Source organism: Tenrec ecaudatus, chromosome 8 (genome assembly GCF_050624435.1).
Source record: "Tenrec ecaudatus isolate mTenEca1 chromosome 8, mTenEca1.hap1, whole genome shotgun sequence".
Taxonomy (NCBI): Eukaryota; Metazoa; Chordata; class Mammalia; order Afrosoricida; family Tenrecidae; genus Tenrec; species Tenrec ecaudatus.
In genome coordinates, this window is record NC_134537.1 from 59,177,119 (window position 1) to 59,202,278 (window position 25,160).

Sequence of the window (25,160 nt, forward strand, 5' to 3'; positions counted from 1 at the left end):
TGATGACATCATTCAAAAGTCACAGAAGAGCATCTTCAAAAAGCTCTGAGATTCCAATGATGACAGTGATGAGGGATGGGACTTTGACAGGTTCTGAGAGTTGGATGTTAATTTGAAAGAGTGAATAACTTGAAATGGTGACTTTTATTTGTTGATTTCAAAGATATTGTAAAAATCATCTCACTTTATGATTCTTCAAAGCAATAAAATATAAATAATACCTTGTTCTTGGAGTTTTATGCCTAAGATAATTTCTTGCTGACTTGTTTCTAGGTGTTCTGTCAATTCGTACCTTTGGTTTTAATATGATGTCTCCATTCCATCAAAAGCTCATTCAGTTCATAATTGGTTGCAACAGATATAGGAAAATACCAACCTTATATGAAGTCTCCATCAGGTCAATTTTACACCACCTTTCCCCCTCTAAATAACAAACCCACTGCCCTAAAGTTGACTTGGACTGTAGGGACTTGAGCATGGAAATCTGCAGATAGCCTTATCTCTCTCCATTGGAGCAGTTGTTTCACTAGGGTTCCATGGTTTTAACCTGTTAACATTACCTCCATCGAACCGGAAAAAAATCAAAATGAAGATAGAATCATGTAAAAGACATCAGTATAATAAGCTTATGCAGGGGCTGTATGCTGTTGTTGGTAGGTACAACTGTAAGCACAGCAAGCGAAACACTGCCAGCCTTACGCCATCCTTATCACTGTTCCTGTGCCTGAGCCCATTGACGCAGCCACTTCAGCAGTCCATCTCATTGTGGGCCTTCCACTTCTTCGCCGCCCTTTCACTTTACCTAATATGATGTCTTTATCCAGGGACTGGTCTCTCTGGACAATATGTCCAAATATGTAAAACAAAGTCTTGCCATCCTTGCCTCTAAGGAGCACGCCATTCTTACTTTTTCCAGTACATCTTGGGCTGTGTTTTGAGCAGTCCAGGGTACTTTCAATGTTCTTCGGCAACACCATATAAAACTTCTTTAGAGTACGGAAGAGCAAGGATGTTACTTTGATGACTGTGGTCGTCGCACAATTTTATGATCACTTGACAAAAGAATGAAGGGGTGGAGTCCAACCTGTCAATCAGATCTAAGCCTAACGTATCCCTCCTTGTGGGTGTGGAGTATTCTAGGAACTCCATCTTCCTCCTTGGAGGCTGGACCCAATCTCTCTCTGCTTCATCTTTGCTGACAAAGTCCATGCTGCTGGCAGCTAGAGCCCTGGAGATACTTCCCCTGCCACTGCACCCATAAGACTTTTCCCCCGCTGGCCTGTGATCTTCCTGCATTCAGCATCATTGCGTGTGTTGTGTGAGTCTGAAGAGGAATTTAGAGACTAGTATTGGACATATGGGCTAATATTGGATTTATGAACTTTATCTGAACTGGGCTAGGGACGTTTTTTTAAATATACAATTACTCTTTGATATAAAGTTCTCTCTTACACATATATGAGTGTCTCTGGATTTGTTTTCATAGTCAACCCAGAGTAACACAAGGACTAAAGTTCCCCTAACTCAACCCATGGTATTCTCGATTGCATTATATGCATGTGAAAGTTGGACATTGCATAAGGAAAATTGTTGAAAAATCAGTGCATTTGATTTGTGGTGCTGGAGACTACTTTAGCCAACAAATTTATCTTCCAATAGTTTAATATGACTGAAGTTAAGTTTAGGGTGCCAGCTTTAGGGGGAATGCTTTGTCTCTTTTGGCTCATAGTTAAGGAAGATGATCTTTGTCTTCTTTCAGCACCTGTGAACCCAATGTTTCTTGACTATCTCCATGTATCTTGGCATCAATCTTCTCAACACCTGAACCCTCAGTCCAAAGCACATGTATCTTGATGTAAATGATGTCCCTCCTTCTCTCTTCTTTTGTCTTTTGTAAGACAAAAGATGATGCAAGCCACATCCCAGGAAAATTCCTATCACATGGAACAGGGCTGTGATCAGACTAAGTGGATGGTTGGTGTTCCATCTTAATATTGTTTCATTAACATGACAATATAACTTGGTCTACTTGAACATTAAACTAACCCTGCCTCATTAACCATAGCAGAGATTAGGATTTACATAGGACATTAAATTAGACTACAAAATGAAGAACTACCAGAAAATACTGAATTAATGGCCTAGACATGACACATACTTTGCAGGCAAACAATTCAACCCCTGACAGATGCATATATCTATTAATACTCACATTACTAAAAATGACATATAACAGCTTTATGATATGCTATTGATATAAAATGCCAATTTCTTTAGTCATATCACAAAAACAGATTTTCTGTGGGAAAAGTCAAGTTTGGGAGAAGTAAAATATGTATTTACAATGACTTCCAATTCTTAAGGATAACTTGGAGTTTTACAGTTTTCTAAGTAGCTGTTTAAGCTCACTTATAAGGAGAGTATAAAATATAATTCTATTATTTCATAAACTATAGTTTCATTTCTCCACTTTCACTGTACACTATTCTGAGGCAAGTACCACACGACTAGCACTAACTTGGTACCAGGTTTGCATTTCTCAAGATGCATTCCACTGAACAGTGAACCCACTAGGGATTTTTTTAAAACTTTTATTTTTTGAGTACATGGTGAATTTCTTCGAATATGAATTAAATTTAGAAAGTCTTGCATTTATTTGGTCATAAAATCTTTACTTTCTGGAATATCGAGTTGAAACTACCTATGAGCATTGTGAAAATATTGTGCCAGATCAGTGTACTTGCTACTTGAGGCAATAGGACATTAAAATAAATCTGACAGACCTGTATGTAACAGTGTCAATTCTTGAGTTAAACTAACAGTTTCATAGAGTACTAGACACTCAGAAATTGCCCCACCAAGTTTTGATCTGCCCTAATTAACATCTCATGAGAAGGCAAACATGCAAGAAGAAATAGTATTCAGCAGCACTGGTAACTCTTCTTTTTCAAACCTAATCCCTAGTGTAAACAGCTATTTCTTTTTAACTCCATTCTTGGGAACACTTGTCATTTCCACAGCTACATCTATTTTTAATATGAGTCAGGAATCAACTTAATGACAGTATTTTGGTATACTGTGGTGGCCTGTACATTGTTGTGAACCTGGAAGTTATGCAACTGGTATTTCAAATATTAGTAGGTCACAAGTTTCAGTGGAGCTTTCAGTCTAAGAACACAATTAGAAGATGGTACAGGTGGTCCAATATGAAAATATGCCACTAAAAACCTTATGAACAGTAATATAATAATGGTCTAATATACCAGCAGATGTGCCTCACAGGTCAGAAGGCATTCAAAATACAATTGGAGAAGAATTACTCCATGACACGGATGGATCAAAGCTTTGAGGGCCTTCATTTGCTGATCAGGCATGATTCAAAATGAGAAAAACAGCAGCAAATATACATTAGCAATTGGAATATGTACAAAATATGAATCTGTGAAAATTGGGAGCCATAAATAATTAAAAAGAATACTTAAATATCAGTGTCCTAGGCATTAGTGAGCTGAAATAGAGTAGTACTGGACAAACAGTCATATGTTTTAGATGAGCAGTGTCAAATTCTGTATTAAAAGTCAAGATCTAGATTGAAGTGCAATGCTGTAATAGGATAATATCTATACACATACAAGTATGATCAGCTAGTATAATTATCATTCAATTTACGTACCAAACATTAAATCAAGTGGTGAGAAAAATGAAAGAATTCTACCAAATTCTTCACAGTTTGAAATTGATCAAACATGTAATCAGGACTTATTGATAATTATTAATGATTTCAATGTGAAGGTTGAAAACTAAGAGGAAGGGTCAATAGTTGGAAAATATGGCCTTCCTTGCTGAAATGAAGCTGGAGAGGGCATGAAAGAATTTTGTAATGCTATTGGTTATGGCATTGCAAATGCATTCTTCACATAAATGGCAACTATAACATAACATAAACATAACAATTGTGAGGATGGTCCAAGACAGTGTTTGGTTCTGTTGAACATAGGGTCCCTATGTGTGAGAGCTAAGAATGGCATAATGAATTAACAACAACAAATGATGAAAATATACATGAACCTCCACAGATGGAATACACAGAAATCAAATTGACTATATATTTGGGAATACACGATGGAGGACCTCAAACTCATTAGCCAAAACAAGGACAGAGGCCAGTGGAACAGACTATCAATCACTCATGTGCATATAGAAGGTGAAAATAATTAAAACATGTCCAGGGAAGCAAACTAAGACATTGATCCTACCTGAAATTAGAGACAATTTCAGGAAAAAATTGAGATACTGAACATTAATGGCATAAGACCAGAAGAGCAGATGCTAGAAAAGATCCTGAAACCTGATCTCCAATGCCCAGTGGTTAAAGCAAATGTGACAAATGATGACATCAAAAAGTTCAAGAGATAATTTCAAATGACAGTTTAGGAAGACAAAATAAGGAATTGTAATAAAATGTACAAGACCTGGCATTAGAAAACTAAAAGGAAGGGCCATGCTCAGTATGGGGTACCCAGGACAGATAAACATTGAGAGTAGCAATACCAGGAGGGTAAGGGAAAGGTGGAGGGAGAAAGGAGGAATCAATAACAATGATCTACGTATAACCCCCTCCCAGGATGGACAACAGAAAAGTAGGTAAAGGGAGACATTGGCCAGTGTAAGACATGAAAAAATTAAAATCATTTATAAATTATCAAGGGTTCATGAGGGAGGGAGGGAAAAACGAGAAGCTGATACAAAGGGCTCGAGTCGAAAGCAAATGTCATGAAATGATGATGGCATCAAATGTACAAATGAGCTTGACACAATGGACGGATGGATGGATTGGATTAAGAGTTGTATGAGCCCCCATAAAATAATGTAAAAATATTGAACTATTCAACCATTTTAAGTGGTAGCCTACACTCAAGAACTAACTGTCTTGAAGGAAGAAGTTCCAGCAGCACTGAAGGCAATAGTGAAAACCAAGGCTCTGGGAACTGATGGATTGCCAACTGAAATGTTTCAACAAACAGACGCAACACTGGAGGCAATGACTCATCTACACCAAGAAACTTGAACGATATGTTACCTTGTCAATCAACTGAAAGATCAATGTTGGTCCCCATCGAATAAAGGTGACCCAACAAAATATAGACACTATTAATCCAAATCATTATCATATTAAAGTAAAATTTTAACTAAGGGCATTCAAAAATGGTTGCAGCAGTCCATTAATAGGAGATGCTAGCAATTCCATCTGGATTCAGAAGGTGACATGCATGAGTGATAACACTGCTGACATTAAACAGATCTTGGCTAAAAGCAGAGAATACCAAAATGATGTTTACTTTTGTTTTATTGATGATGCAAAGGTACTCAAATGAGTGGTCATAGCAAACTATGAATAACAGTGGGGTCAAGGGTATTCCAGAACATCTCATTGTGTTTGTGCAGAGCCTAGACATAGGTCAAGACACAGTCAGAGGAATGCTGTGTATTTAAGATGAGAAAAGGTATACACCAGCCTGGATCTTTTCACCAAACTCATTCAATAGGTATGCTGAGAAAATAATTAGAGAGGCTGGGCTATATGAAGAATTTGGTATCAGGCATGGAAGAAGCCTTATTAATAGTCTGCGATTTATAGATGACACAATCTTGTTTGCTGGAAAAAAAAAGGACTTGAGGCATTTGCTGGTAAAGATCAAAGAGTTCACCCTTCAATAGGCAGCACAACGCAATGTCTAGTAAACCCAAATCTTCACAACCATATAAAAAGATAATATCGTGATAAATCAAGAAAAGGTCGATATTTTACTAATGATTTTATTTTACTTGGATCTATAATCCATGCTCATGAGAGCAGCAGGCAAGAAATGAAACAATATATTGCACTGGGAAAGTCTACTGCACAAAAGCTATGTAAAATGTTAAATAGCTAAGATTTGACATTGAGAGGTACGCACTTGTTCCAAACCATGGCATTTTGAATTGCCTCTTATTCATGTGAAAGCTGGAAAATGAATACAGACTATCTCAGAACTGATGAACTGGAATCATGGTGTTAGCAAAGAAAATTGAGAGTATCGTGGACTACAAGAAGAATAAACAAATCTATCTTGGAAGAAATACAACCAGGGAGAGGGGAGAAAATGGCGACCAGATAGGACTCATGCGTCTGGAGCTTGTGCTGCCAGACCAGAACACTGGGAGGTAAGGTGAAGGAAATGGGGAGGTGGAGTCCTGAAATTAGAACTAGGGTAGCAGGGTTTCTCCTGAACCCCTTTTTGTATGGGATTTCCACTCACACAGCAAACCAAGAGAGCTCTAGCTTTGGTGAGTCCGCAGGTGCCGGCTGTACCCTTGCCAGGAGCAGCGATTTCTGCAGGGGATGGCGGAGAGGGGACAGAATCCAAGACACGAGGGGAACCCCACTCCGGAGCTCTCTGCGTGGTTGGCTGCCTTGAGCTCACGGCCAGGGGAGTGGTGGCGGGTAGGCATAATTTAGAGTAGAAGAAAAGTATATTATTACCTCAGGAAGATCGCGGTGTGAGACAAAATAGGTGGAAAGTTGGGAGTCCAGGGAACAAATTTAGTTCCAATTGGCAGAAAAGGAAACAACCCCCCTGATAAGCTGGATCTCCCCCTCTGGGCATCAGCCTGAGCCTCCAAATCGGAGCACATCACAAGCATAATAATAAAAAAGGGTGAAATATATATTATTGGTTTAAAACTCAAACCCAAGTCTGGTTGCTCAGCTCCAAGGAGCACACAGACTGAGGCCCTTAACATAAATCAGCATAAGAAGCAACCTAGCTAAGGAATGCCAGAACTCAGCTACAGGCACTGGGGTAGAGGGGGGGGGGGGCTGGCTTTTAGCATAACAAAGACCCACTGTAGCAAGTGCCAGCTTTAAACAGCAAGGAGCTGCAGCCCAGTGACTGTGGAGGGAATTTCATTTGACTTTATTCTAGCTGGCCAGGGGGATACAAAAAATAAAATTCTCTGATCTAGTAAGCACCAGCAGACTAGATAGGACAATAAGCCGAGCATCCCTCTCTGTGATTCAATAAGCCAAGCCTCCCTCTCAGTGATTCTACACATCGCTGGGGAGGCCCTGCCTGTCCTGGGGCCCTAGACGAGGCTGAGGGAACCCCCCAGTGCCCACCTCCCAGCCCCTGCTGCAGTGCTATATACAGCACAAGGCAGGTACACTAGTGAACTGCAGCACCCAAGTGACCCCTGGCCACAGGCACGATCTTGCTTTTGAAGTAATCCCACAAGGCATCTGTGGAACCCTACATCAAAGGGTACCTTGAGGAAGAGTTGGAACTCATCCAGCCTCCAGGGGCAGGTGATCAAGTCTCCTTACCTACTACCCTCTTTCTTCTCCCTTTATTCACTAGCCCTTCTAACTTTCCCACTGCACACAGTCTCAACGAGCATAGATTTGTGTTGGGGTTTTATTTTCTCTTTCTTCTTTATCCATCTTTTTTTTCTCCTTTTTTTCTCCTCGTTCTCCTCTTCTCTCCTATCATATGCCACTACTGGCTTCCAGGTCACTACCCTCCGCTTAGGGCAAATCAACCCAAATAGCAGGAGGAACTCCAGCGTGCCCTCTGTGGGAGTACTGTACACCACACAAGGCAGCTGGGACAAACACCTATACCACGCTGCGCTGCTAAGGAAACCTCCATCAAACCTATAGGCGATCTCGTCAACTAGGGCAATTCTGCCCATCACCACTGGGTCCCGTCATTAAAAGGTCACACCATCCTGACATTTGGGGGCAGGGTCTAAACCCCTTCTGCCCCACATTCAAGCAAGTAGGGATCAGCTCTCTCTTTATTCTTTATTTCCTCCTTCTCTCTCCTCTCTCTTTACCATCACAGCCAATTTTAGTGAAGTCAATTGGGTTTATTTCCTTCTTTATCTTTATTCTCTTTTTCTATCTTTCCTCTTTATGTCTTTGTTCTCTTCACCTCTCTCTCTCTGCTTGTATGATTCTCTCTGCTCCATCTACACACAGCACAGCACAGGGTCACCTATTTTTAAACTATTTTAAAAATTCTCTCTCATTTTCCCTTCTCTTTTTTTCTTTCACTGCCCTCTTCTTACGTTTTTGTCTTTTCTCCTCTCCTTCAAGCTCTTCCCTATTTCCTACCACAGCCTCAACTGATTTAGTTCTCCTTTTTAGTTGTTATTTTTTCTTTTTTACTGTTTTCACCTTTGTTTACTCTGCATTTTAGCTGTGCATGGGTGAGTGGTGTCAGTTTGCTTGACATTATTGCCCCAGCCTGTGTCTTCCTCTTTCTCTCTTTTTCTTCTTCGTACACTGTCACAAGACACTAGTGGCCCCCAGGCCACTTCCCTCTGCCTAGGGAAACTCTGAAGGCCCAACTTGGGGAGCTCCAACCTGCATTTTTTGACTTGGCAATCAGCTGGGGAACTCACACCAGTCCTCTCCCACACAGCATGCAGCAGGGGTTTCTCCCTTACAAAAAGTGGGGTCATCCCCCCCTAAATCCAGAAGCCCTACAAGTGCTTGGGGGAAACACCTGACCACCACTGGTGCGGCTCTATGCTATTGTGGGAACATCCACCCAACCTCCAAGACGAACTCTCTGTCTATGGTAATTCCCCTGCCAGCTACAGAGCTCTACACCAAGGAGGGTGTACCTGCACACCCTCCTCAGCACTACAGAGAAAGACACCACAGGCCAGCTGCGGTGCTCCAAGAACTATGAACCCTACTTAGAGATAGGCCAGAGAAGTGATGCCATCGTGGGCCCACAACAACCTGAAAGTGTCACATGAGAGAAATATCCAACACACATTCCAAGTAACGGAGTTCTGGACGGCTAGGATAAGAATGAAACCACAGGAAGATACCCTCAGAACAGCTACCAGCAGGTAGTTCATAGAAGTACTCATCCAAATCCCCAAGAGAAAGCCCAGGGATCTTCGACTCAGGAAGATGGCTCCAGGTTCCTCTTAAACAACACGTAAACAGCAACCAGTTCTAAACTTCAATGAAAACGCAGGAAAAACAGAAAACAATGCCAGAAGAAATCATGAACCTAATGATGTGCATAGAAAAAGCAGATATTGACCTGCCACAAAAAGAAATGTTCAAAATGCTGCTTAAAATCATAAAGGATATGAAGGAAGCAATGCAGGAAAAAGATGAAATGATAGAGGAGATAAAAGCAACGGACCAAGGGGAAATACTAGAGTTAATAGATGAATAACAGAATCCAGTGACAAATTGGCAGACCTTGCGAATATATTTGAGGAAGCAGAGAATCACACCAGGGACCGAGAGGACAACCAAGCAGATCTCAGCAAACGGGAAAAGCAGTCAAATAAGACAATCAAAGAAGCTGACGAAAACTTGAGAGTCATGGTAGATGTCATGAAAAGAAACAATATTATAATAATTAGACTACTGGAACAAGACATAACAAAGAAGTAAGCAACGAAAACGTCCCCAACTTAATAAATGAAAATCAAGCAACCATAGAAGAGGCTGAAAGAACCAGCCAGACTGAATCCCAAGAAGTCACCAAGACACATAATTGTCAAACTATCCAACTATGAGGAAAAGGAGAAGGTCATAAAAGCAGCGAGTGAAAAGCAAATAGTCATGTATAAGACAATGGAAAGATATTAAAGGTATTCAGCTGAGGAAAGAAGAGGAAAAATTATCATTGATGGCAGATGATATGATTCTACATATTGAAGATTCCTTAAACTCCACTACTGGAGCGTTGGAAGCCATAGAGTAATATGGCAGAGTGGCAGGATACAAAATCAACAAACAGAAGTCTATTGGACTGCTCTACACATCAGACAAGACCACAGAAGAGAAGATTCAAAAGGTAATACCCTTTACAATTGCCAAGCACAAATTGAAATACCTAGGGATATTCCTGACTAAAAAACGAAAGATTTGTATGAGAAGTATTATAGAACACTAATTTAAGAAATCAAGAGTGACCTCAATAAATGGAGGAATATCCCATGCTTGTGGATTGGCAGAATGAATATAGTAAAGAAGTCGGTTCTGCCGAAGGCACTATATAAATTCAATGCCATCTGATACAAATACCACCATCCTTTTTTAAAGTATTGGAAAAACAGATTACCCACTTCAGATGGAGAGGGAAGAAGCCCAGAATTAGCAGAGAACTCCTCAAGAAGGACAAAGTGGGAGGGCTTACTCTACCCAATTTTAGCACGTACTATATAGCCACAGTAGTCAAAACAGTGTGGTACTGGCATAATGACAGATATTCAGACCAATGGAAAAGAGCTGAAGAACCAGAAATAAAAATATCAGCATACAGGCAACTGATTTTTGATAAGGACCGAAAAAAATATTAAATGGGAAGCAGATGCCATCTTCAATAAATGGTGCTGGAAAAATTGGATATCTACCTGCAGAAAAATGAAACAAGACCTTTGCCTCACTCTATGCACAAGAATAACCTCAAGGTGTATCACAGACCTTGAGATAAAACCCCAAACAATTAGGGCCATCAATGAGGGAATTGGGACAAACCTGAGAACTTTGGCACAGGGAATACATAGGCTATCAGAAATAGGGAAGGACACAAATACAAATGAATTCACCAAGAGAATCTAAAGAATTCACCAAGAGAGTAATAAGAGAGTCCACTGACTTGGAAAACATCTTTAGCAATGACACATCACACAAAGGACTTACTACTAAAATCTACATTACTTTGCAAGCTTTCAATAAGAGAAAAACTAACTGCCCACTGAGGAGGTGGGCAAAGGACCTAAACAGAAGTTTCACAGAGTGCAAAATCCGAATGGCCAATAAACATATCAGAAAATGTTCCTGATCCATATCCTTAAGAGAAATGCAAATCAAAACAACTATGAGATACCACCTAACACCCTCAAAATTAGCCCATTTCAAAAAACCAGAAAGCAACAAGTGTTGGAGCGGCTGTGGTGAGATATGAACTCTCAACCACTGCTGGTGGACTTGTAAGTATGTATAGCCACGATGGAAATCAATTTTGCGATTTGTCAAACAGATGGAAATTGAGTGACCATATGACCCAGCAATCCCTCTACAGGGCACATATCCATAAGAGTCAAGAAACAAACCACTGTCAGACATCTGTGCTCCAATGTGCATTGTAGAACAGTTCACACTCGCAAGGAGTTGGAAACAACCCAAATTTCCATCAACATACGAATGGGTTTAAAAACTGTGGTACATACATACAATAGAGTACTATGCATTGCTAAAAAGCAGTGATGAACGCATGAAGCCTATCACCGCATCGGAAGAACTGGAGGAAATTATGCTAAGTGAAGTAAGCCAAGCACAAAAGGACATGCATAACATTAGTCTGGTGAGGTAAATGTGTGTGTGTGTGTGTATGTGTGTGTGTATAAAAGAGAGAACAGAAAGGTAAGTGCTAAAGGGGCACAGGAAAAAACAACTGTATACAAATACTCCAGGGGTGAAGTCCAGGTGGTATGGCAGGGGCCAGACCAAATCCAGGGGTACATATGGTAGCCAACTAAAACAGGGGTGGACAAAAAAAGATGTCTGATGGGGGAATAGGGCACTGACCCACATAAGGGTAGGGTATTGTTTGTGTCTCCACAGGGTAAGAGAAACCAGATATAAAGCCAGTGCCAGACGAATGCAGTGTGACAGCAAGGAATGGGGAGCCAGTGGAAGGGCCTGAGGCTCAGCCCCCATACCAGCTACATGGACAACTGCCCCTCACCCCAGAAGAATTTACTTGAGAGGATGGCACTGAAGTTGCAGCTGGTGGAGAGGGGCATGTTTGATCACAACAAATGGGAGCAAAGAAGGGGGATGAAGAGAGAGTGTAGTACATCCTGGCCCATCAGGCCTAGAGGATGATGTCCCTGCTCTGAACAGCCAAAGGACAGCGGGGACAATATGGCTGATCCCACTACAAAACACACCATCCCTTGATGGCCCAGGGTCATAAGGGGGACAACATTGGAGACTCAGGGTCGGGACTGGCCCAGACTGACCCTATGACACTGAGGCAAACCAATAAAAGCATGCGGCAGAGCAAATGTGGGAGCAGAGCAGGGAGCTCCCAAGGGAGTACAAAGGACAGACTCTGGGTCCAAAGCATGGTACCCCATTGAACCTGACTGAAGGACACGCCTAGAGATAAAAAATCAGCCCTTGATATATTTATAGGTCTTTCTTTCTTTTTAAATTTTTTTCTTTTAATTAATTTATTCTTCTATGGGTAATTGGTTTTTGTTGTCATCGCTGTGCTCTAACTCATTGCCTATCTTGCTATGACTTGATTTTTGGTGCATATTATTAGCTCTAGAGTTCTATCTAGATAAGACAGACTGGATGAATAGCCTGGAGGAGAAAACAATGGGACCAATGGTTCCAGGGGGACACGGGAGAGGGAGAGGAGGGGACAAGGAGGTAGTGCTGACCCACCCAGGGACAGGGGAGCAATAAGGGATCCAAAATCAGTAGCAAAGAGGGTGTGAGTGGCCTGGTAGGGATTCAGCAAGGGCAAGGTACCCCAGAAAAGTTACTGAAAGCCGAATGACGGCTGAGCATGATAGTGGGACAAGAGGAAAATAAAAGGAAATAGAGGAAAGAACTATATGACAAAGAGTATTTACAGGGGTCTAAAGACTGGAATGTACATATGTAAATATATTTATATGAGTGTAGGGAAACAAATCTGTGTGCATATATTTGTAGGTTTAGTACTAAGGCAGCAGATGAATATTGGGCCTCCACTCATGCACTTACTCAATGCAAAAACACGTTCTTATATTAAATTGGCATTCCAGGATGCACACCTTCCTGACATGATTGCTGAAGAAAAATGTGTGCATAGCAAATGTGGTGAAGAAAGTTGATGGTGCCGGCTATCAAATGATATAGCATCTGGGGTGTTGAAGATAAACAAGAGGCTATCTAGCTGAGAAACATCAGAACCCAAATGGAAGAAGCACAACAGCCTGGCTGATCACAAGGTGTAGAAGGGACCAGTTATCAGACATCAAAGAACTAAAAATCATATCAATGGGTGTCCACCTCCCTGATACTATCAATGAAGACACACGTGTGCATAAGCAAATGTGGTGAAGAAAGCTGATGGTGCCCAGCTATCAGAAGATATAGCATCTGGGGTCTTAAAGGCTCGAATATAAACAAGTGGCCATCTAGTTCAGAAGCAACAAAGCCCACATGGAAAAAACACTCCAGTCTGTGTGACCAAGAACTGTCAAAGGGATCAGGTATCAAGCATCAAGGAACAAATAATCATATCACTGAAAATGTGGGTTAGTGCAGAGTGGAGACTCAAAGCCCATGGGTAGCCAACCAGACACCCCTTACTGAAGGGTTGTGGGGAGATGGGCCAGTCAGGGTGCAGGGTAGCAACGATGAAACATATAACTTTCCTCTAGTTCTTAAATGCCTCCCATACACACACCCCTATCATGATCCCAATTCTACCTTACAAATCTGGCTAGACCAAAGGATGTACATAGGTACAGATAGCAACTGGAAACAGGGAATCCAGGGAAGATGACTCCTTCAGGACCAGTGGTGAGAGTGGTGATGCCTGGAGGGTGGAGAGAATGTGGGGTAGAAAGGGGGAGCAGATTATAAGAATCTATGTATAGCCTCCTCCTTGGGGGATAGACAGCAGAGAAGAAGGCGGGGGGATACATTGGACAGTGTAACATATGACAAAATAATAATAATTTATGAATAATGAAGGGTTCATGAGCTAAGGGGGAGTAGGGAGGGAGAGGGAAAATGAGCAGCAGATATTAAAGGCTCAAGTAGAAGGCAAATGTTTTAAGAATGATGTTGGCAACAAATGTACATATGTTCTTTACACAATGGATGTGTGTATGGATTGTGATAAGAATTGTACCAGCCCCCAATAAAATGATTAAAAAATAAAAGAAATACAACCAGTAGCCTCTAGAGTGGAGATGGCTACACTTCATCTTATGTACTTTGGATGTGTTGTCAAGAAAGACCAGTTCCTGAAAAAGTTCATTGCACTTGGTAACATAGAAAGTCAGTGAAAAAGAGATGGGTTGGAACAGTGGCTGCACAATGGGCTCAAACATAGCATAAATTGTAAAGATGGTGCAGGACCAGGTAATGTTTTATTCTGTTGTACATAGAATCACTATGAAGACACCTAACCCTAAAAAAATATTAAGAAAGCACACAGCTGGGCATCATCTACTTCTTGTGGTCTCAGTGCTGTATACACTATAGTTTGTGTTGTCCATTAGTCCTTTGGACTATATGCTCCCTTCAATACATGATTTTCTTCACTCTTCTTTGTCAATTAGGAAGAGACAAGTAATTGTACCTTAGATGATGCATGCACTTTTTGACTGAATATGTTCAAAGAAAGTATTTAGTTTAAAGGGAAGTTCATGAGCCACAAAACTTTGGAAAAAGATATCAAGAGAGAAAGGACATGAACTATTGCCTTTTTAATTTAAGAATTACAAGGTTTATGTCCAACTACGACATGATGATTGCCCAAATGTTCTTAGCTATTAGATGAAAATAAGATAATCACACTCTCTCCTGAGGAAATACACTACTTTGCAAATAATAAGAATGTATTTTGTAATTGAGTTTCTAACATATAAAATTTGAAAAACGATATAAAAGAATAATTTTTAAAACCTTTTTCTTTTACCACCCACACAAAATTAATTCTAAAATGCTAATATTTATTCTTTAAAACTTTGAAAAGCATGATGTTCTTTCATTTGAAAACATACATAAAAAGGTATGAGTTTCTTTAGAATCATAAGTTACCTTTTAAGTCTTTCTTTAATTTTCTAAGATCTTTCTGAAAATCTTCAAACTTCATTTGAGAGGCCTGAAAAAGGTCTTGGGGTTCTGGGAGTGGAAAAACACATTGTTCTTTTCCAGCATCCTAAACAGTAAAATATATGATTTTTAAATAAGTCATCTTCAATACAAATAAGAGTCGTATAACAGCAACAATAGTTTAACAGCATCAAAAAAATAAAAACAAGGCAAATCACCACTCCCCCCAAATTTTTAAATGAGTATGTAAAAAAATTCTCTTACCTCATCAAAATTTCGAAGAAAATATGAAACAATATATGACAAAAGACTTCTGCTATTATCCTAGGTAAAAAGAACAAGGAAAATAAAACACTGATTTTTTTAAAAAATCACTAAATATACACTAAGAATTTATAATCAACTCCAACATATACATGGTAGTATAGAAAAAAATGAAGAATTAAATATTTCAAACCATCTCATTGTATCTAGAGTTTAACCAGATAGTTTCAAGCAGAAGCAAAGTTACTTAAGGTTAGAAACTTAATTATAAATAACTTCCTATTTCACCTTCCTCAATAAGAAATTTAATTAATTCATATGCTTTATTTTTTTAATCACTTTATTGGGGGCTCGTACAATTCTTATCAAATCCATACATACATCCATTGTGTCAAGCACATTTGTACATTTGTTGCCATCATCATTCTCAAAACATTTGCTTTCTATTTGAGCCACTAATATCAGCTCCTCATTTTCTCACTCCTTCCCTGCTCCCCTCTCCCTCATGAACCCTTCATCATTCATAACTTATTATTTTGTCATCATATCTTACACTGTCCGATGTCCCTCTTCACCCACTTTTCTGTTGTCCATCCCCCAGGGTGGAGGTTATATGTAGTTCCCTGTAATCGGTTTCTCCTTTCTACCCCACCTTTCCTCCACCCTCCAGATATTGCCTCTCTCACCACTGGTCCTGAAGGGATCATCTGTCCTGGATTCCCTGTTTCCAGTTCCTATCTGTACAATGTACTCCTCTGGTCTAGCCAGATTTGTAAGACAGAATTGGGATCATGATATTGGGGGGAGGAAGCATTTAAGAACTAGAGGAATGTTGTATGTTTCATCATTGCTACCAGCATCCTGACTGGCTCGTTTCTTCCCCACAACCCGTCAGTAAGGGGTGTCCAGTAGCCTACCATGGGCTTTGGGTTGTATGCTTCATTATTAAAAAGGATAACTATTGCCTTAACTAAAATAATTAAATAGCCCTGACATTTATATACCAATGAGTTAATAGGTACTACTAATATTAAATAAATTTGTTAGATACTCATTAGTATGCAAATTTAGAGAATTAAACAATTATTTATCATTTCAAGTTAGCTTTTTATATAACTACATATTATGGATTGTTATGTCAGCAACCAAGATTCAGGAATACACCGGAATCCATAAGTAATACAATATGTGAAGTTTTATAGGAAAATACAAAAGCTGTTTAATATCTCAGTCTTCATTTGAATGCTAGCTTTTCATCATCTTTTTCTTTATAGAAAAATATAGAAATACTTATTCATAAAGAATACAATTGAGCAGTTAGAATGAATTAACACTACAAAGATACATAAATCTCAAAAATAATGAATACAGATAGCTAGAATATAATGTTGATGCTGCAGTGTAATATAGCATAATACTGATGGTATAGCTCTCACTCAAAAAACTCACTGCCATCAATTCAATTCTGATTCATAGTTACTTTTTATCATCATTTGGGGACATTCCGAGGTACTATGTTTCATTGTAGACTTTTTATTATTCAGAATATACCAAGATTATCTAAAAAACAAACCCGATGATGTAAATAATGCCTACGGAATGTTCAGTCTAATCATAATTGCCGTCATACAAAAAAATGTGTTTCACCTTTTCATAAATAAAATAGACAATAATATTTCTATTACAAAATACCCTTATTAGACTTAGACAAGGTTTGCATACAAAAGGATTTTATAACTTGACTTCCTTTTTTCTTTTCTAACTTGAAAATTAAAGGTTTGACTAGCAGTAAAAACATTAATTTACAAAATATATGTGCAACTATACTACTCATAAGTATAATGAAAGAATATTGAGAGATCTGAATAAAAGTTCATTTCTTGGAAGTATACAAGTAGTATTTAGTTCTCAAAGTTCAGGATTAGGTATAGTTATCTTTGTGTTACAGAGAAGAAACTAAGTTCAGGAGATTTTGCATGTCTCTTCAGTCCTTGCAAGTGAAATAATAATACACCACTTGCCTATTTTTTGTTGTACTGGGGTGGATGGTATCTTATATGATCCTGGAAGCTATAGTATGGGCATTTTAAATAACAGTAGAGTCATCCTTGGTAAACTGGAGTCAGTGGAGCTTCCAAACTAATACAGACCTTCTGAAAAAATTGGTCTGTGAAAAACACGGATAGCAGCAAAACATTATCTGACACAGGACTGGAAGATGGCCCATCAGGTTTGAAGATAGTAAAAAAAAAAGCTAGGGAAGTGCTGATTTCTCAACGAAAGTCAACCTTAATGATACAGACACAGCAAAGTTTTGCAGACCCTTCTTTGTTGATGGAGCATCACACAAAATGCGAAGAAACACCTGTAAACATTAATTAGTACTTGGAACATGAAAAGTAACAAGTATGAATCAAAGAAACTTGGAAATTAAAAAAATGTGATGCTTGAATAGCTATGTCCTAGGTAGGTATTAGTGAGTGAAAAGGGTCTGATATTGGCTATTTTGAATGAGATAATCATTTGGTCTACTACGTTGTAAAAAACAAATTAAAGAGAAATGGCATGACATTTCAAGATCTATCCTGAAGTATAGTACTATCGGTGATAGGATAAAATCTATATGTTTAATAGGAAGGCCAGTTAATACAGCCACTATTCAAAAATATGCACCAATCACCAAAGCCAAAGATTAAGAAATTGGAGAATTGTATTAACTTTTTCAGTTTGAATTTGATCAAATATGTAATTAAGGTGCACTGATAATTACCATTGATGCAATGCTAAAGTTGGAAGCAAATGCAAAAGTTGGAAGCAAAGAAGGATCAGTAATAGGAAAATAAGGCTTTGATGACAGAAATTATTAGAAATATCTTTCCCCAACAACAAATATAAGGATTATAAACATAAACCTCACAAGATAGAATATAAATATATCAAATTAACAACATTTAGAAAAAAGAATATGGAGAAGCTCAATATGATCAGTCAAAATAAGTCCATAGACTGACTGTGAAAGATTGTCAATTTATCATATGCAAGTTCAAGTTAGAACTGAAGAAAATTAAAATAAACCTACAAGAGTTAATGTAGGACCTTGACAATACCCAAATTAATTTTAGAAACCATTTTAAAAACATGTTTGATTCATTGAACACTAATGACTGAAGAACAGATGAGTTGTGGGATGGTATCATGACCATCATACATAAAATCAAATGTCATTAAAAGCCTAGAAAGACAGAAAATAAAAATAAAAATGAGTGTATGAAGAGATTCTTAAACTTTCTCTTGAAAGTGGAGTAGCTAAAGTGAATGGAAGAAACTATAATGCATGAGTTCAACAAAATATTTTAAAGGGCAACTTGATGAGACAAAGTACAGCAGGATAATGAAATGTATAAATACCTGAAGTTAGAAAGCCAAAAGGGAAAAACATCCACAGCATTTTTCAGTTGGCAAAAGTGAGGGAACAATCCAAACCTTACCCCTAAATACTGAAGGATACGGTGTACAAACTATGGCATGAAGGGACGTTGGAGGGCGCATACAGTCAACGCACCAAAAGGAATCGGTGAATTCTCACCATTTCAAGGGAGAGATGCATTGATGAAGATCCGATAGGACTGAAGGACAAAGTTGAAGCCGCACTGCATCACTGACAAAAAAAGTAGAGCTCCAAGAATCAGCAAATATTAATTGAGCTGTTTCAACGAACCAGAGCAATGCTCAAGCCACGCACTGTCTACAACGGGAAATCGTAAACATATAACTTGACCAACTGTTTAATGCGCTGTGCATATGATCCTCTTCCAAAAATAAAGAAAGATAATCCATCAAAAGAAGAAATTTAAAATATATATATACAAGTGAAATTGTGTTAAAGATAGTTTTAAACGTTTGCTGCAATACAATGACAGGTAAATTCAAGCTGTACTCAGAAAGGACTTAGATCAAGAACTGTCATTACTTATGTCAGAGAGATGTTGGCTAAAAGTAGAGAATAAAAGAAAAATGCCAGTGTTTTATTGATTATGGAAAGGCATTCAACTGTGCAAGACATAAAAAATTATGGATAATGAAAATAATGGTATTTCCAAAATATTAATTGTATTTATGTGGAACCTGTACTTATAACCAGAAGCAGTTGTTGGAACAGAGCAAAAGGACACTGTGTAGTTTTAAACCAGGAAAGATATATACCATTATTGTGTTTTTAAAATATACTTATTCAATCTATACATTGAGCAAATCATATGAAAAACTGAATGTGGTATCAGGATTGGAAGAAGCTTCATTAAGAACCTGCAATATCTAAGTGAATTAGGCTCTAACAAAAACATGCCTGTAATCCAAGAATTTAAGACTGTAACTATGGAGAGAGTGAAGAAGCAGAATACAGCAATACTAAGAGTATTGAATGTCCATAGGCAGACTAACATTTACTAACATAACTTCAATGCTCTACTTGCTTTATTAAGTAAGGTATGTACCCTGGTAGACCTGTGTCCCAAATTGTCAGGGAATATTATTGTAAGTTTTTCCTGACCACCTCCCATTGTTTGTGTAAATAGTGTCCATATACATAGTGATTTATTCTGTACAAGTCAATTATTAATGTACTGTGATTTGTAGTTAGCTTACACTTGTTCAATATTCCTTAATAGTGTTTTAAAATTATTACCATGGGCTAAACCAATGACGTTATAAACAGAAGATCCTTATGCTTCAGGAAGATGGTCAATAAGATTCTCTATTTCAAAATAACGAAGATGTCTCCGAGCCAGAGGCAGACAGTAAACAAAGATTTAGGAATGGATTCTAGCTCCAATCTAAGAACAATTAGTTCTTTGGACATGGCCCTGGCCGATACTTGCCCTCATGAAGGAAACACAGAGGATCTGGATGCTGCAGCAAAGTGTGGTGGTGAAATAATATAGTGCCCAACTATCAGGATGAATAACATTTGCAGTCTTGCAGGGTTGTTTTCAAACAAGCTGTCATCTAAGTAAGATATCAATTTAGCACACATGGAAGAAGCACACGAACATTGTTAAGGATTTTAAATTATATAATCCAATTCTGATAAAGGGAATAGTATCAGAATATAAATTATGAGATTCTGGTTTGCGTAAGGATGACACTGGAAGCCCAAAATTCATTTCCAGGATCTACAAAGGGATCAAGTCTACTATGGTTTCTTTGTAGCCGTAATTGAGGGATGGGAATAACCTAGTGAGCAGACAGAATGCTAGAGACAATGATAGTGGATGGAAAGAATAGGTCTCACTTGATTGGTTAAAACTTGTCATCTAATCACTTTGTGCTCGTTCCGTTTTTAATATTTTGTAGGCTTATTGTCATGTTGGTATTAACCTCTGTTGTATTTTGTCACCACTGGTAGCCTTCTTGACGCTCTGCTATGTTTTTTTCTATGCTTTTTGGTATATGAAAGCCAGGATGGATGAATCTATAGAGACAATAACTAGAATAAGGGTTCCTGGGGGTACAGCAGGGGGAGGTGGATTGTGTGATGGGGGCTGATATTAAGGAGCACAAGAAGGTGAAAACGTTTTGAAATTGATTTTGGTAGTGATTGTACACCACGGCTTGATATGATCTAATTGGATTAGGTCCTAATAAAATGGTTTGAAGGGGGCGGGGGGAATATTCAATAGATGACATAACTTTAATTGTTGAAAGAAAAGGAGACTGAAGGAACTTACTTGTGAGGATCAATCACTACAACTTTTGCTGCTAGGGTGTCCAAAATATCAAATCACAACTACCATATATTTTCTATTTTAATATTTTCTGTTTTTTAATGATATGTCTTAGTCTAGCAAGCATAGTTTTTGTGAATGATTTTTATTGAAAGTTTTACCCTATCTTCATTGCTTGCCTAACTAGTGTCAGTCACTGAAATTTTAATCTGTACAAGTCAGTAACCCATGAATTTTATTTTAAGAGTTATCCTATACATGTATAGTTTCCATTTAAAATAGTATTTTAAATTCTATAGCACTAGTAAAATTAATGATATTATGAAAATAATTAATTATAACAAGAGCTGTGATTGGGAGGTCATCAAGAACATCCTTCATGAAGAAAGCAAAAGGTCATTAAAAATAGAGGAAAGAAAGAAAAGATCACAGTGAATGTCAGAAGAGACTCTAAAACTTAAAGTAGATGTGGAAAATGAAGATGTGATGAAGTAAAAGAGCTGAAGAGAAAAGTTCAAAGGCAGCTTGAGAAAAGTAAAGTGTCATATTCAAAGCTGTGAAGACCTAGCATTAGAAAATACAAAGGGAAAAATCATGCACAGCATATCTTAAAATTTTAAATAAAATAACCCTCAAGAAAAATTCAAGCCTCAGACTCAAAGCCCATCGATAGGCAACTGGACACCCCTTGAGGAGATGAAACAGTTAGGGTGCAGGGTAGCAACGATGAAACATATAACTTTCCTCAAGTTCTTAAATGCTCCCCCCCCCCCACCATGATCCAATTCTACCTTACAAATCTGGCTAGACCAGAGGATGTACATTGGTATAGATAGCAACTGGAAACACAGGGAATCCAGGACAGAAGACTCCTTCAGGACCAGTGGTGAGAGTGGCGATGCCTGGAGGGTGAAGGGAATATGGGGTAGAAAGGGGAACCGACTACAAGAATCTACATGTAGCCTCCTCCCTGGGGGATGGACAGCAGAGAAGAGGGCGGGGAGAGATGTCAGACCGTGTAACATGACAAAATAATAATAATTTATGAATTATGAAGGGTTCAGGAAGGATGGGGGAGTGAGAAGGAAGGGCAAAAAAATGAGCAGCGGATATTAAGGGCTCGAGTAGAAGGCAAATGTTTTGAGAATGATGGCAACAAATGTACATATGTGCTTGACATAATGGATGTATGTATGGATTGTGACAAGAATTGTACAAGCCCCCAATAAAATTATTTTTTTAAAAAAGAAGAAAAATTCAAGCCTAAGGTGCAATATTGAAAAATTTTACAAGGAAAATAGTGAATGATGGAGGAATCAAGAAAAAAGGATTTAAAAAACACACAGAGTGACTGTACCAAAAATAACTAGTCGACATTCAACCATATCAAAAGCTAGCATATGATAAAGAACCAATGGTACTGAAGGTAGAAGTCTCAGCTGCTCCGAAAGCATTAGCCAAAGACAAATCAAAACTCACTGCCATTGATTGATGCCAACTCATCGGGAGCCCATAGAACTGTCCCTGTGAGTTCCCAAGACTGGAGACTGTAGCTCTTTAGAGAAGTAGAAAGCCCTATGTTTCTCCCATGGAGTGACTGGTAGTTTCAAGGTTCCAACCAAAATGTTAGCAGCCTCTTGATTAGCAGCCCAATGTGCCACTCTAGGAATTGATGGAATGACAGTTGAAATGTTTAAACAAACTGGTGAAGCACTGGAAGCACTCACTCAACTATGCCAGAAAATTTGGGAAATAGTTGGTCAGTTGACTTGAAGAGATCTTTATTTATGCCCATTCCAAAGAAAGGTGACCCAAAAGAATGTTCAAATTATAGAACAATATCATTAACATTCCATGCAAGTAAAATTTTGCTAAGACTCATCCAACATAGTTGAATCAGTACATTGACAGTGACCTTCCAAAGATTCAGGCCTGATTCAAGAGGACTGGGAACAAAACATATTGCTGATGCCAGATCGATCTTGGCTGAAAGCATAGAATATCAGAAAAATATTTACTTGTGTCTTATAGACACAATGCCAAGGCATTTGTCTGTGTGGATAATACATGACACACTGTGGATACCCTTTGGAAGAATGGGAAATCCAGAACACATCACTTGGTGTATATAGAACTTGCACTTGGATCTAGAGCAGCAGTTCTGAACCAGTGGGTTGCGACCCCTTTGGGGGTCGTGGAATCTCCTAAGACCATTGGAAAATAAAATTTACATGTTGCCTACTTTATCTGCTTTCTTTGAGGAACATGACATTGAAACAGGCAAAAGGATTACAATGAGAATTTCTGTGAAAGAACACTTGCACATGCTTGCACACACAATTTCATCATACTTTCCAAATCTACCTGACACCCTATTTACACTTGCTAGAAGCCCATTCAGTCAAAGTTGAAGATGTTCCTGAGACAGCACAAAAGGAGTTAATTGAACTTATTAAAAGAGATGCGGCAAGAACAGCTTTCTCTACAATGCCAGTTAAAAAATTATGGATCAAGCATTGTAGTCACATCCTGTTCTGTCTGAGACTATGTTGTGCCTTCTTCTTCCATTTCCAGCAACGAATCTTTGTGCACAGGGTTTTTCAGCTGATTGGTTATCAAGTCTAAATACAGAAGTAGACTGGTTGTGGAAGATGATCTCTCTTGTGCTCTTCTTGCAAAGACTGCCCCGAAGATTTCTGATCTGGTGAGAAAGAAGCCCTCTCAACCTTCACACTGACATTGGTTTTTTTTGCATACTGTTGCAATGTGTATCCATGTAACTTACTGTTGTTATATGAAGACTATTACCCATGTTACACCATGTTTCAAGACAACATTTCAATAATTTGTTATTAGAAATAAATATTTCACAATATATAATTTCATATTGCTTTTGTGATTAATCACTATACCTTAATTATGTTCAATTTGTAACAATGCAAATATATCCTGAATATCAGATATTTACATTATGGTTCATAACAGTAGCAAAATTACAGGTATGAAGTAGCAATGAAAATAATTTTATAGTTGGGAGTCACCACAACATGACGACCTGCATTAAAGGGTCACGGCATTAAACAACTGATGTAGAGGTAGTTGTGAAAACAGAACAAGGGAATGCTGCATGGATGGAAATCTGGAAAGGTGTGCCTCAGTGTTGTATGCTCTCACCATAACTATTAAATCTGTGTACTGAGCAAATTATCAGAGAAACTGGATAATATGAGGGAAAATGTGGCATCAGTATTGGAGGAAGGTTTATTAACAACCTGATGACACAGCCTTGCTCCTTGAAAGTGAGAGGAACTTGAAGGACTTATTGAAGATTGAGAATTGCAGCCTTCAGTCTGGATTACAATTCAGTGTAAAACAAAAATGTCAAAACTCCACACTCACTGCCATTGCATCAATGCCAACTCATAGCAACCCTATTTGCACAGAAGACCAAAATCCTAGACCAACCAATATGCACCATGATGATAAACAGAAAAGATCGAAGTTGTCAATGATATTGTTTTGCTTGGATTCACAATCAATGCTCATGAAAGCAGTCATCAAGACATAAAATAAGGCAATGTATTGGATAAATATGCTGCACAAGACCTCTTTAAAGTGTTGAAAAGTATGGATATTACCTTGAGGGCTAAGGTGCACGTGATCCAACCCATGATATTTTCACTTGCGTCATATGAATTTTAAATTTCAATGACAAATAAGGATGACCAAAGAAAAATAGATGCATTTAAATTGTGGTGCTAGCAAAGAATATGGACCACACTGTGGACTGGCAAAAGAATGAAGAAATCTGTCTCACATGCTCCTTAGAGGCAAGAATGGTCAGACTTTGTCTCACATACTCTGGAGATGTTCTCAGGAGAGATGAGCCCTTGGAGAAGGGCATTTTGCTTGGTAAAATAGAGAGCCAGCAAAAAAGAGGATAGCTCTCACCAGATGGATTGACATGATGGCTGCAGCCATGGACTCAAGCATGGGAACAATGGTGAGGATGGCACAGGACTGGGCAACATTTCATTGTGTTGTATATAAAGAAGCTGTGGATCAGAACCAACTTGGTAGCACCTACCAATAACATCAGCAGAATTACTATATGCTTCATGGGGTAGATTTATAATGTTTCCCAATAAGAGGATAGTTATGCCTCCAAAGTGGACCAAGAACATATACAAACTATAGATTGATGAATGGATTTGAGTTTATATACTCATTCATAGCCCTTATCTAAGAACAAGTAGTTCTTATGACATGACCCTACTCAATACTTGACCTCATGAAAAGATCAC

The 25,160-nt window shown here is 38.5% G+C and overlaps 1 protein-coding gene across 1 annotated transcript in view; it reads right to left on the bottom strand.

Moving 5' to 3' along the window:
* The window catches only part of FMN2 (formin 2), a 368,626-nt gene that overhangs the window by 58,807 nt on the left and 284,659 nt on the right, over positions 1–25,160 (bottom strand). Inside the window, exons 10-11 of the mRNA XM_075555679.1 lie at positions 15,134–15,193; positions 14,855–14,975 (exon numbers count right to left, since the gene is read on the bottom strand). Coding sequence (XP_075411794.1) covers positions 14,855–14,975; positions 15,134–15,193 — 181 coding nt within the window. The remainder of the gene's footprint in view (positions 1–14,854; positions 14,976–15,133; positions 15,194–25,160) is intronic.